The sequence below is a fragment of the Perognathus longimembris genome, chromosome 9 (assembly GCF_023159225.1).
Source record: "Perognathus longimembris pacificus isolate PPM17 chromosome 9, ASM2315922v1, whole genome shotgun sequence".
In the NCBI taxonomy this organism is placed as follows: Eukaryota; Metazoa; Chordata; class Mammalia; order Rodentia; family Heteromyidae; genus Perognathus; species Perognathus longimembris.
Genome location: NC_063169.1, coordinates 42,406,264 through 42,419,017, shown reverse-complemented (window position 1 = coordinate 42,419,017; position 12,754 = coordinate 42,406,264). Strand labels below are relative to the sequence as shown.

The 12,754-nt window shown below is 36.4% G+C and overlaps 1 protein-coding gene across 1 annotated transcript in view; it reads left to right on the top strand.

Annotated features, from left to right (window-relative positions):
• The window catches only part of Tbc1d32 (TBC1 domain family member 32), a 144,877-nt gene that overhangs the window by 15,191 nt on the left and 116,932 nt on the right, over positions 1-12,754 (top strand). Inside the window, exons 4-10 of the mRNA XM_048353996.1 lie at positions 1,827-1,895; positions 3,984-4,109; positions 8,216-8,294; positions 8,404-8,507; positions 8,602-8,663; positions 9,207-9,351; positions 10,772-10,831. Of these exons, the coding sequence (XP_048209953.1) occupies positions 1,827-1,895; positions 3,984-4,109; positions 8,216-8,294; positions 8,404-8,507; positions 8,602-8,663; positions 9,207-9,351; positions 10,772-10,831 (645 nt within the window). The remainder of the gene's footprint in view (positions 1-1,826; positions 1,896-3,983; positions 4,110-8,215; positions 8,295-8,403; positions 8,508-8,601; positions 8,664-9,206; positions 9,352-10,771; positions 10,832-12,754) is intronic.

Sequence of the window (12,754 nt, the reverse complement as noted above, 5' to 3'; positions counted from 1 at the left end):
TTGGCCAGTCCTGGGGACTGGACTCATGGCCTGAGCACTGTCCCTGGCTTCTTTTTGCTCAAGGCTAGCACTCTGCCACTTGAGCCACAGTGCCACTTCTGGCCATTTTCTGTATATGTGGTGCTGGGGAATCGAACCCAGGGCCTCATGTATACGAGGCAAGCACTCTTGCCACTAGGCCATATTCCCAGCCCAGTTTCATTGCTGGAATGACTGGGACTATAAATGTGTGCCAACACACTAACCCTTTCCTTCCCTTCCCCTCTTTTTTTAGATGTGGGTTTTAACTATAGTAATTTTTCCATTAACGACAACTATGGAGAAAGGTGAAGAAAAAATACAGGAAAGTAGGTAGTAAGAAAGTTCAAGCAGAGCTGTAGCTATGCTTGGGGCTCTTTTGGTGCCTTTTTATTTGTTTATATCTGTGTTTCATTCATCTTATATTTTTGGGTACACAATATTTTGGTTTTATGTTTTTTTCCAGGACAGGATATACCTTGGGGTAGAATTGTAGCAAGGAAGTGGCATTGGGAGTTGGATTTCTAATGTGTGAAACTTGGGATATTTTTGGCAGGATTTAATATTGTAGAAAATGAGGGAAAGTATGGGGTCTTAACTGATGTGAGTGAAGATCTGGGTAGGTGGTAGGCCATTTGTCAAGATGGAAAAGTCTGTATAAGGGGCAAATGGAGAATTGAAAATGAAAGCAAGAATCTTGTTTTCGATGTGTGAAGTTTGAAGTGACAACTAAATCTTCAAATGCAAGTATGAAGTGAGCATTTTGTTGTATAATCTGTAGATTAAGTGATAAGAACTAGGAGTCATGACAAGCTCAAAGGCAAAGAACTGGTTGAGAACACATCAGGAAAGTTTAGGGAAGGGGAAAAGGCTAGTGCTTATACTTGTGTCACTTGATGAAATTATTCAGCCTCTTTGGTTTTTATATTGCTTATGTTTCAGAGTCATTATGATTTGAGAGAGTTTAGAATTTGCTACATAATACTCATTTTCAGCTATTAATATTGTAACTTGTTACTTTTAGATGAATACCTTTATATATTATGCATATTTAAATTGCCTTTGGTGGGGGAAAAGACCTTTCTCCAATATTTCTTATAATTCTACTACGAACTTCTTTTTTAGATGTGGGTTTTAACTAAAGTAATTTTTCCATTAACGACAACTATGGAGAAAGGTGAAGAAAAAAATACAGGAAAGTAGGTAGTAAGAAAGTTCAAGCAGAGCTGTAGCTATGCTTGGGGCTCTTTTGGTACCTTTTTATTTGTTTATATCTGTGTTTCATTCATCTTATATTTTTGGGTACACAATATTTTGGTTTTATGTTTCTTTGAGACTTATAATGTTCTCCATATTGCAAGTGCTCAGCAAACACTAATTTTCATATATATGAACGTACATTGTTCTGTTGGGAAATTCCGTTCTCATTTAAAAGTCTTGGGAAACAAAACTTATAACTTTGCTACCAAATCAAAATAGATCAGCCTCTTCTTGTTCAGAATGCTCATTGACCTTAAAATTATGTTGACAAAATCATTATAGCAATACTTCTAAAAGTCTACTAACAGAGCCAAGTACTGGTGACTCACACCTGTCATCCTAACTGCTCAGGAAGCTGAGATCTGAGGACTGCAGTTTAAAGCCAGCATGGGCTTTTTTAATCTCCAAGGAACCCCAGCAAGTCAGAAATGGAGTTATGGTTCACCTGGTAGAATCTTAGCCTTGAGCAAAATGCTTAGGCCCTGAGTTCAACCCTTACCCCTCCCCCCACAAAGTATAATAAGTGACTTTTGTCTATTGTGTTACAGAGTTATAAATTTTGTCAAGGAAAATTACAACTGATTTTAGATGAATTGGATCCTGGGCAACCTAAAGAGGTAAGTTAAAGGAGAGCTGTTTCAGGGAGTCATTTACCATATATTTATACTGTCCCATACTGCAACCAGAGGCAGCTAGGCTGTTGTCTTGGAGCTGGGCCTTGCTTGTTACATGCATCTCTATGTTGATATCCCTGGTAAGCTTTCCAATCTTGATATGAAACGTCAGACTTTTCTTTTTCTTTTTTTTTTTTTTTTTGGCCAGTCCTTGGCCTTGGCCTCAGGGCCTGAGCACTGTCCCTGGCTTCCTTTTTGCTCAAGGCTAGCACTCTGCCACTTGAGCCACAGCGCCACTTCTGGCCGTTTTCTGTATATGTGGTGCTGGGGAATCGAACCCAGGGCCTCATGTATATGAGGCAAGCTCTCTTGTCACTAGGCCATATCCCCAGCCCCCAGACTTTTCTTAGTCATAGTTAGAGGAAGTTTTATTTTCCCTTTCTTCCATAGTGAAGGGATAAAGTTATGTGCAAGTCCAAGCTGCTCCTTTTCTGTTGCTTTGTTTGCAATATTTTACTTAGTGATTTCTTAGAAAAAAAAGTCCCTTGATGTTTCCTCTATTTCTAGAAAATGTGAGCATCTATTTATAACTTTTAAATAGACATTTTATCATGTACAACATGCTTTGAAATATGTATATATTGAACAATGATTAAGTTGAGCCGCTAACATTTTTGGTGTGAATAATTAAATTCTACATATTGATTTTTAAGAATATAATACATTGTTATTTACAATTACCATGTTCCACAGTAGATCCCTTGAACCTTTTCCTTTTAACTAAAATTTTATATTTGACTAACATCTTCCTATCCCTTCTTTGTGAAACTTTGAAAATTTATTTATTAGGGGAAATAAAGATTTTGAAGAAGCAATGATATAGAATGACGTTTATTTCATTTGAAAATAAATCTGAGGTAGAAAATGCAGTAAGATTTTGCAGATTTTTTTAGCCTTAAACTTTTCTTTTGAGTTTCTTTATGCTGTTTTTGTGCATACTTACAATGTGTCACAGTTTACGCATTCTCTTTTTCTCTTTCCTCTCCCTTTCTTCTCCTAAGTAGTCCCTTAGTTTGACTAAGTTCTCTGTTTATCTATATACATAATTTTGTATATTTTGCATCCTTCTATTTCTCTTGGGCTTTTTTTTTTTTTTTTTTTTTTTTGGCCAGTCCTGGGCCTTGGACTCAGGGCCTGAGCACTGTCCCTGGCTTCTTCCCGCTCAAGGCTAGCACTCTGCCACTTGAGCCACAGCGCCGCTTCTGGCCGTTTTCTGTATATGTGGTGCTGGGGAATCGAACCTAGGGCCTCGTGTATCCGAGGCAGGCACTGTTGCCACTAGGCTATATCCCCAGCCCCTCTCTTGGGCTTTTGACATTACATCTTGTAGTTATCATCACTCATTCATTTAGTGCTTGTACTTGGGCTTGAGCTCTTGCTTGATTTTATTTCTCAAGGCTGGTGCTGTACCACTTCAGCCACACCTTCACTTGGGCTTTTTTTTTTTTTTTTGTAACTGGTTAACTGAGTATAAGAATCTCTCAGAGTCATCTTCCTGGGTTGCCTTCAAACTGTAATCCTCCCATCTCAATCTCCCCAGTACATAGGATTATAGATTTGAACCACACATATTGGCTCCTTAATTAAATTTAGTGTTTGAATTTTGCTTTATACAAAATAGCAAGTTGATTTTTTTTTCCAGTCCTAGGGCTTTAACTCAGGGCCTGATCACTGTCTGTGGCGTCTTTTTGTTCAAGGCTAGTACTCTACCACTTGAGCCACAGCAGCACTTCTGGCTTTTTCTGTTTGTATGGTGCTAAGGAATCGATCTCACGGCTTCCTGCATGCTAGGCAAGCACTCTAGCACTAGGTCATATTCCCAGCCCAAATTGATTTTTTAAAAATCTGTTTTGCACTTAATTTAGAAAACTAGTTCTTTATTTATTTTTTAAAGGGAATCTAATTTCTATAAATGGCTCATTAAAAGTTATTCAGACTCTGCCTTTCAATAGCTGGTTAAGTATTGTATTTGGATAGATGAAATTATTCCAGTGGCTACTTATTAAAGAAAATCTTCATTTAAATTTGTAGGTGAGATACGAAGCCTTACAAGCATTGTGTTCGGCTCCTCCATCAGATGTCCTGAACTGTGAAAACTGGACGATTCTCTGTGAAAAACTGACAGTGTCACTCTCTGATCCAGATCCTGTGTTTAGTGTAAGGAGATACTTGTAGAAATATTAAAAATAATTCTTGTTCCTTCACCCCTTTAGAACTAAATGGAATTTGATTGCTTTCCTTCATAGTACCTCCAGTATTTTTGGGACTTCAGTTTTAGTTTTTAGATTAGCTGAGTTTTCTTTTTTCAGGAATTAACTTGCCATTTAATAATTAGATTAGCAGTATGGCCAATACCTTACTTCATTACTGAATAATAGATGATTACTGTGTGTTCTGTTTTATCTTGTGAAGAAATATTCAATTATTTTTATTATTGCTTTTGAAGTAAGATAATCTAAAAAATAGTACATGACATGAATATTTAGTCTTAAAAACTGATGTATGCTTAATTCCAAAGAGTTCTTACAGTGTTCCTCTTGGATTTAGGTGTCTATTTCGAGATTATTTAAATGCTTAAAGTGAGAGAAAGGTGAAAGCTGAGCATTTGGAAACAGTTTCGTGATGAATCATAAAGAAAATATAGACGATTCCAGAAATTATAAAGTTCGTAGAGATAGAATTGATTTTTATGAAACTTGATATGCATCTGACTCATATTTGTTGTACAATGAAAGTAAGCACATTTTAACAAGTGCACAAACTCTAAAAAAAATCTTGACCATATCTACACATACATACACACACACACACACACACACACACACACACATTTTTCTTTTCTTTTTTTTTTTTTTTGGTTGATCCTGGGGCTTAATCTCAGGGCCTGGATGCTGTCCTTGTGTTTTATCACTCAAGGCTAGCATTCTACCACTTTGCATCACAGAGCCACTTCTGGTTTTCTGGGCGATAATTGGAATCTCATGGACCTTCCTGCCTGGGCTGGCTTCTAACCACAGTCCTCTGATCTCAGCCTTCTGAGTAGGTAGGATTATAGGCATGAGTCACCAGTACCTGGGTAAGCATCACATTTTAAATAAAAACTGACTTTATTGTAACAGGTGTTTTTCTTCCTAATATGTTGGTGAAGAAACTTTGATTTCAAAAATGGATATGATGTTTTGTACAGAATATCAGGCCTTAGCATAAGGGTTATAAATTTTAAGTTTTTAAATAAATGTTTGAAAAATCTATACTGTAAGGTCTACCCCTGTGAGGGCTCCATGCAGATGCCCCCCATGTGCTTAAGTCTGTACTCAGTGCCTGTGTTACTTAGGTAACTGGTATTCCTGGAAGCAGTTACCTCCTCCTTCTCTGAGATCACATCCAATCTACCTGACCATACTTCCTGCCTTTCCCTATATATCCAGCTCAACATGCGTCCTCACTCTCTTTCCTTTTCTCTCTCACTCTCTCTTGCTGTCTCTCTCTGTTTCCTTTTCTCTCTTACTCTCTCTTGTTCTTTTCTCTCTTTTTTCCCTTCTTCCTTTCCCTCTGTCTCCTTATACCTTCATCTTGTGTGGGCTGCAGTTTGCTTTCCCCGCAATAAACTCCTTTCTGCCTGAACTATGTGGTGGGTTTCCTTTCCTGGGAACCTTACATGTACCATGTATCATTTCTAGTTTTTATTTTGGGAACATTCTGTATATAAAACTAAAAAAAAAAACCTTTGGTTTTAGGATATTAGAACTTAGATAGTGTAGATGGTGCAAACGTAAACAAGTAGTTAACTCAGGACATCTTCTGTTGAAAATCACCTGTATGGTCACTGATGATTAATACACTGGTAAACGGAAGTTATTTGGGACCTATTTTTGTCATTACGATTAGTTTTTGGTAGTGGGGCTTGAACTCAGGACCTGGGTCCTATCTTGAGCTTTTGTATTCAAGATTAGTATTCTACCACTTGAGCTACAGCTCCACTTCTGGTTTTCTAGTGGCTAATTGGAGAAAGGGACTTACCACTTTCCTGCCTGGGCTGGTTTTGAATCACAGTCCTCAGATCTCAACCTCCTGAGTAGCTAGGATTATAGGGGTGAGCTACCAGTGTTCAGCTTTTTGTTACTCTTATCAAAGGCAAAAAATGTTTGTTTACTTAATAAACTTGGATGCAGTTCAAACTTATAAACACCAGAGGGTATTATAGACTTTCATAAAATCCATGATACAAGGACTTCAAGGGAGAAAAGGTATTTTAGGGTCACCTTTAACATTTCAAGCCTTTTTAACAGCATAAAATACAATCGTAATACTTTCCTCCCATTACTTAACAAGGATAGAATCATGCCTAAATAGATTTCCTTTATTCTTTTTTTTTTTTGCCATTCCTGGGCCTTGAACTCAGGGCCTGAGCACTGTCCCTGGCTTTGTTTTGCTCAAGGCTAGCACTCTGCTACTTGAGCCACAGCGCCACTTCTGGCTGTTTTCTATATATGTGGTGCTGGGGAATTGAACCCAGGGCTTCATGTATATGAGGCAAGCACTCTTGCCACTAGGCCATATCCCCAGCCCCTCTTTTTTTTTTTTTTTTGCCAGTCCTGGGCCTTGGACTCAGGGCCTGAGCACTGTCCCTGGCTTCGTTTTGCTCAAGGCTAGCACTCTGCTACTTGAGCCACAGCGCCACTTCTGGCCGTTTTCTATATATGTGGTGCTTGGGAATCGAACCCAGGGCTTCATGTATACAAGGCCAGCACTCTTGCCACTAGGCCATATTCCCAGCCCAGATTTCCTTTATTCTTGAAATTGTAATTGTATGAACACACTAATGAGTCAATATAAGCTGCATTAGTTAGCCAGTTTAGATAATTATGTGGCAAGCATCAGTTTCATAACTGGAAACAATTCTTATAGATAGAAAGTAATAGAGTCAGTAATTTTGGAATAGAAAACAAAGTGAGATATCCTTTTAAAAAACATTTATATTTGATCCAAATTGCTGTACTTGATTGCTTCTTCATCTCCTATCCTAATGGACTAGTAGATGAAACTGAGTGAAACTCATAGTAGCTGAAATGTGATGGATACCATAGAAAGCATTTACTAACCTATGTTCAGTAGGAATTTCTTGGTGTTAGTAGAAGATACCTTTAGTCATTTGAGGAACTAGTTTTTGTGAGCGTTTCATTCTAAATGATATAAACAGGGTTATTATAGACATGCTGATAAGAATTCTAAGTGTCTAATTCCTGGAATTACTTTTATCAGCAACTTAAAGCAACAAATCTTGGTTTAAAAAATATATGATCTTTTCAAACTTTAATACAGCCTACTTAATGCCATTATATGATGATTTCTGTACATTGTATCTTTCTCTAATGAACCTGACCTTTCTCTCCACCCTCCAGTGTCATTACTTAATATTACCAGATTTACAGCATTGTATTTTTGATATTTGATCAAAAGTATCTAGTGTTGATGAATTCCGATACCAGCACCAGAATGTGTCAATTTTTATGGATCTATTCTTTTTTTTAAGTTAGTGTATTTTGGCTATACAATGAAAGTTCACATTTTCATTCCACATATACAGTGAATTCCAGTCAATGTTCCATCATTCTCCCTCACTTCTTCCCACCTCGTAATACATTTTCAAGAGGTTTCATTGCTTTATTTTATTTTATTTATTTATTTATTTATTTATTTTTGGCCAGTCCTGGGGCTTGGACTCAGGGCCTGAGTACTGTCCCTGGCTTCTTTTTGCTCAAGACTAGCACTCTGCCACTTGAGCCACAGTGCCACTTCTGGCCGTTTTCTGTATATGTGGTGCTGGGGAATTGAACCCAGGGCCTCATGTATATAAGGCAAGCACTCTTGCCACTAGGCCATATCCCCAGCCCGGTTTCATTGCTTTATATTTATACTTGTTAACAATCTTTTTCAATAATACCCGTCCTCTTTTAGCTTCCTTAAATCAGCTCCCTCTTATTTCTTTGAATCCCTGTTGATCAACAGTTTTCATTGAGATTCTTTATACTGTTTTTATATCTAGTTGCAATGTATTTCAAAATTGCTCACCCTCTATTTTTCTTTCTCCCTTTCCTTTTCCCTTCCCCCATCTCCTAAGTAGTTCATTATTATAGATACATTCTTAACCAGGTTTCTGGATAGTTTATTTTGTGTTTATTTTCTGAGTTTCATTATTTGAAAAATGTTTATCTCCACTCCCATAATAAACTTAGTTTTACATCTTTTTCTTATTTATACAGGACCGGATTTTAAAATTCTATGCACAAACATTTACACTTTCACCATTTCATATGACCAAGGAAATTTATGTAAGTTTAGGTATGTTTATGAAATAATTTTAAGTTATTTTTCTGTTTTATATATATTCAAGAAAATTGCCCAAGAACTGTATGTAAAAGATATAATGGTTTATATTTTTACTTTTCAGCAAAATATTTGGAGTTACACTTTCTTTCTAGAGAACATCATGTTCTGACACTCTCAGCTGGTGTGGACATAACAAATCCCAATGTGAATCGCTTACTTAAAAAGGTATTTGTTTGCTAGGGAATGCTTTTTTGCTTTAAGTTAATGGTCTACTGAAGTGTCTTCATTTCTTTGAGAATTATTGTACTCTTCTTTATAGGTTCGTCTTCTAAATGAGTATCAGAAAGAGGTTCCATCTTTCTGGATTCGTCACCCAGATAAGTAAGCCCTCTAATTTTTATGCAAATGTAAAACACAGGCATGCTATTTTCCCTTAGACATTTCACAGAGAGAGAGAGAGAGAGAGAGAGAGAGAGAGAGAGAGAGAGAGAGAGAGAGAGAGAGAGAGAGAAATAATTTTAGTTAATTTCCATGATTGGGAAAGTGTTGCTATATGTAGTAAAGCTTGTTGTCTTTTGTACCATGCTATATGAATGACTCCATACCAGTAATCATGTTATATCACAAGATAGAAGTGGGATGATCTGGTCTCGAGTTTGTATTGGCCTTTGCTACTTTGGACAAATTCCTTAAGTGTTTTTTAAACTTTTTCCTTTCAGTTTTAAAATTTCTGATATAGTTTGGAGAGCCAGTGTTGACATAGAAACCAGCACAGCACAAGCTTTTAGGGAGTGTAAATCCTATCTATGGAAGATTACATGCCATCAGACCTTTCCATAGGTTGAAAGATCATCATATTCCACATATGAGCCTATATACTTTGTTTATTTTTTAAGTCACTTCTTTTCCTTTTCCAACTTAAAGGTATATGGAAGAAATTGTGGAGAGTACTTTGTCTCTGTTATCAGTTAAGCATGATCAAAGCCATCTTGTCTCACAAAAGATTTTGGATCCAATCTACTTTTTTGCATTAGTTGATACTAAGGCTGTGTGGTTCAAAAAATGGATGGTAAGGAAAAACTGAATGTTTTTTATAATACCTTTTAAAGAAGAGCCAATATTTAACTATTGCATGCTACAAATTCTAGTCACTTTTTTGTGTAACTCATTTTATTCTTACATAAATTTTTGACGGTGGTGGTGCTAATACTCTTATTTTTGAGATGTAGTAACTAAAGTGTGGAGAAGTTAACTTGTTCAAGATTGTTCACCTAGTGAGTGGCAGATTCAGAATAATAGTTAAATGGTAACTCATTTCACTTCATTTAAGATGAATGACCTCTTCAAAATGTGTTTCTTATAGTATAAAGAACAACATTGTAAAATGTATTTGGCAGGATATAAGGACTCAGTGATCACTTTTCTTGGACATAGGAGAGAATAATGCCTGAGTTTGCCTCCTCTTCAGACATTTTTGTGGGCTGGGAATGTGGCTTAGTAGTAGTATGTTTGCCTAGCATGCATGAAGCCCTGGTTTTAATTGCTCAGTACCACACAAGCAAAAAAGCTGGAAGTGGCACTGTGGCTCAAGTGGTAGAGTGCTAGCCTTGAGTAAAAAGCTAAGGGACAGTGCCCAGGCCCAGAGTTCAAGCCCCAGAACTGGAAAAAAGAAAGAGTAAAACAGAATACATTTTGGGGGAACTTAGTCAATGCCTGAATCTAGGAGTTTCCAATGGAGCCCTAGCAGTCTTGGAGTCATAGAGAGATCTATTACTGTTATTGCCCTTCACCATGGTTGAAAAGTAGAAGGAAGGATGTGTCTAATAGTAGTTGCCTCTCTTCTGACTTCTGCCTTACATCTGTGCTTCTTTCATTCTGCCTTTCTGGCTTCAGGTATTGTTGCAGTGTAGAAGGGAGGAGACATAGACTTACTATGCAAAACAGTGGCACATTCATGTATTAACCAGCATAGAATTGAGTATTATCCAGATGATGGATTTTTTTTGTCTTTTCTTATCAAAACTACAATATACCAAATTACTCAGAACACACAATTCAGTTTCTAGGGTTTAACACTTATGCAGTCTACATTGCAGTGTTTGATAAATGTTTGCTCAGTTTAATTATATTAACCTAAATCCTTTTTTCCTTAGATGTGATTTTTTTTGCAATTATTTTCTACTATGATATTATGCCTTTATTGAACAGCATGGATTCAATACTATTTTTGTGATGGTTTCAAACTAATTTAACAGATATTGGACACCATTGCTGTGATCTTTTTTTTTTACTGATCTGTTAACAAATGATCCTCTATATGATTGCTGTGCCTCCTAATTTATTGTGCATAGAAAAACCTGCAAGCAGTTGGTTATAATCATTTAAATTCATGTTTTTGTGTGTTTATGATGTGATTGGAATGATGCAGAAAACAAAGATTTTTAAGTGGAATAGTTTGAACATTAAATACCATTTCTCCTTAATTTCAGCATGCATATTATAGCAGAACTGCAGTACTAAGATTTCTTGAAAAGAAATATAAATCTCTGGTAAGTCTGTATATCAATTTTTATGCTAAGAAATAATATCATAAAAAGATATGTGATGTAGTATATTAAATATGCAAAGTCGAGTGGTGATGGTTAGTATTGGATAATGAAGCAATACCTTTTTTTGTGACCTTAAACTGCCACCCTATGAAACATCAGGTAGGTAAACATAGAGCTGTAAAGACAGGAAATATGTAAGTACATTGGTATGAATAACAAACTAGCATGAGGGTAGCTTTATTTATTTATTTTCATTTTTTTTGTGTGTATGTGCTGGTCCTGGGCTTGAATTGAGGGCCTGTCATTGTCTTTCAGCTTTGTTGCCCAAGGCTAAAACTATTCCACTTGAGTCATAGCTCTACTTCTCCAGAGAAGCCTTATTAATAAGTGTTAATGTTTAACTTGATTCAGATGAGACAATCATAAGGGAATTGCTTCTAGAAAATAAAATGCTTGTGTGTGGACATGACTTGAAAAAGCTAAGCACTTGATAAGAGTGATTTGAGTTATACCAAACATAAACTAATACTGTAAAATAAATTACCAAATTACCTACATTTATTCTTTAGTAGAGCAACGTATAAGAACATCAAAATTGAGAACATGGTTGGAATAACCAATGGTAATAATAAAAAAAATCACAAATGTGAAATATATTGAACACGATTTTAGGCTAATTATCTTTGGTCAATAAATATAAATATATGTATTTAGACAGAAACTTTGATTTTAGAAGTTACATGAAGATTCTGGAACTTTGAATTTTTGGGTGTGGAGAGTAGAGCCTAAAATGAAAGAAGGGAAGCAATATTGGTTTCTGTTTGGGACTAAAGGGCACTGAGTAGCCCAAGAAGAGAGGGATACTGACAAATGGAATAACAATTATTTGGAGAAGTTAAAGGTACTAGAAAAGTTGTATAAAAATTGGATTGAGCTGGGAGCCAGTGGCTCACGCCTGTAATCCTAGCTATTCAGGAAGCTTAACTCTGAGGATTGAGGTTCAAAGCAAGCCCAGGCAGGAAAGTCCATGAGACACTAATCTCCAAGTAACTACCAGAAGCCAGATGCGGTGCTGTGGCTCAAGTGGTCGAGCACCAGCCTTGAGCTGAAGAGCTCAGGGACAGAACCCAGGCCCCAGAGTTCAAGCCCCATGACTGGCCCCCCTCCCCCCCGAAAAAAAATTTGATTGAAATAAAGTCTTGCCACATCTCAATTATTTCTAGTATCAATTGAAATGAAACTCTTTTGTCATAGGAATATAGACTAATTTTGTTAGAATGGACAGAGATAAAACGAAGAACAAGATGATATTTTCCCCCCATGGTTTAGGTACAGATAGAAATTGCTATTACAAAGACCTCAATGGAAATATTTAAAAAATGTCTAACAGATTAATGGTAACTTTTCAAGTAAGAAACAGATTTTATTCTTACCAAAAACATCTTTCATTTTCTTTGTTTGCAGGCAGAATTACTTCACTATAAGTTATTTTAATATTTTTACCACTTTGGTCAAATACTATATTTCATGTATGTAATGGTTCACGCTTGAGGCTTTGTCTTCAACTTCAGTTTGTAAACAGATCTCTTGATAAGATCTCAAAAGGCTATTAATGCTGTATTTAGTTTCTTAAAGTAAACTTGGCTCTACTTTTGTAAAGATACTGGAAGAAATGGATGAAAGATCTATTTCCATTTAAGTCTTCTTAGTCTTTCATGCTCAAAGTCAAATTGTGCATTTGTGGTAGAAACATTGGTCTATTTGTAGATTTTTCTTCTTCTATAAGAGATTTGATGGTTCTGGAAAGTCTTCAGCCCTCCAGCCTGTTAAGTGTGATGACCTCCTAAATTGTGTCCTCTGGCTTCTTATTCGTGCAGTCTGATGTTTTCTTCAGTGATGGAATATCTCCACTGGCTAGTCACG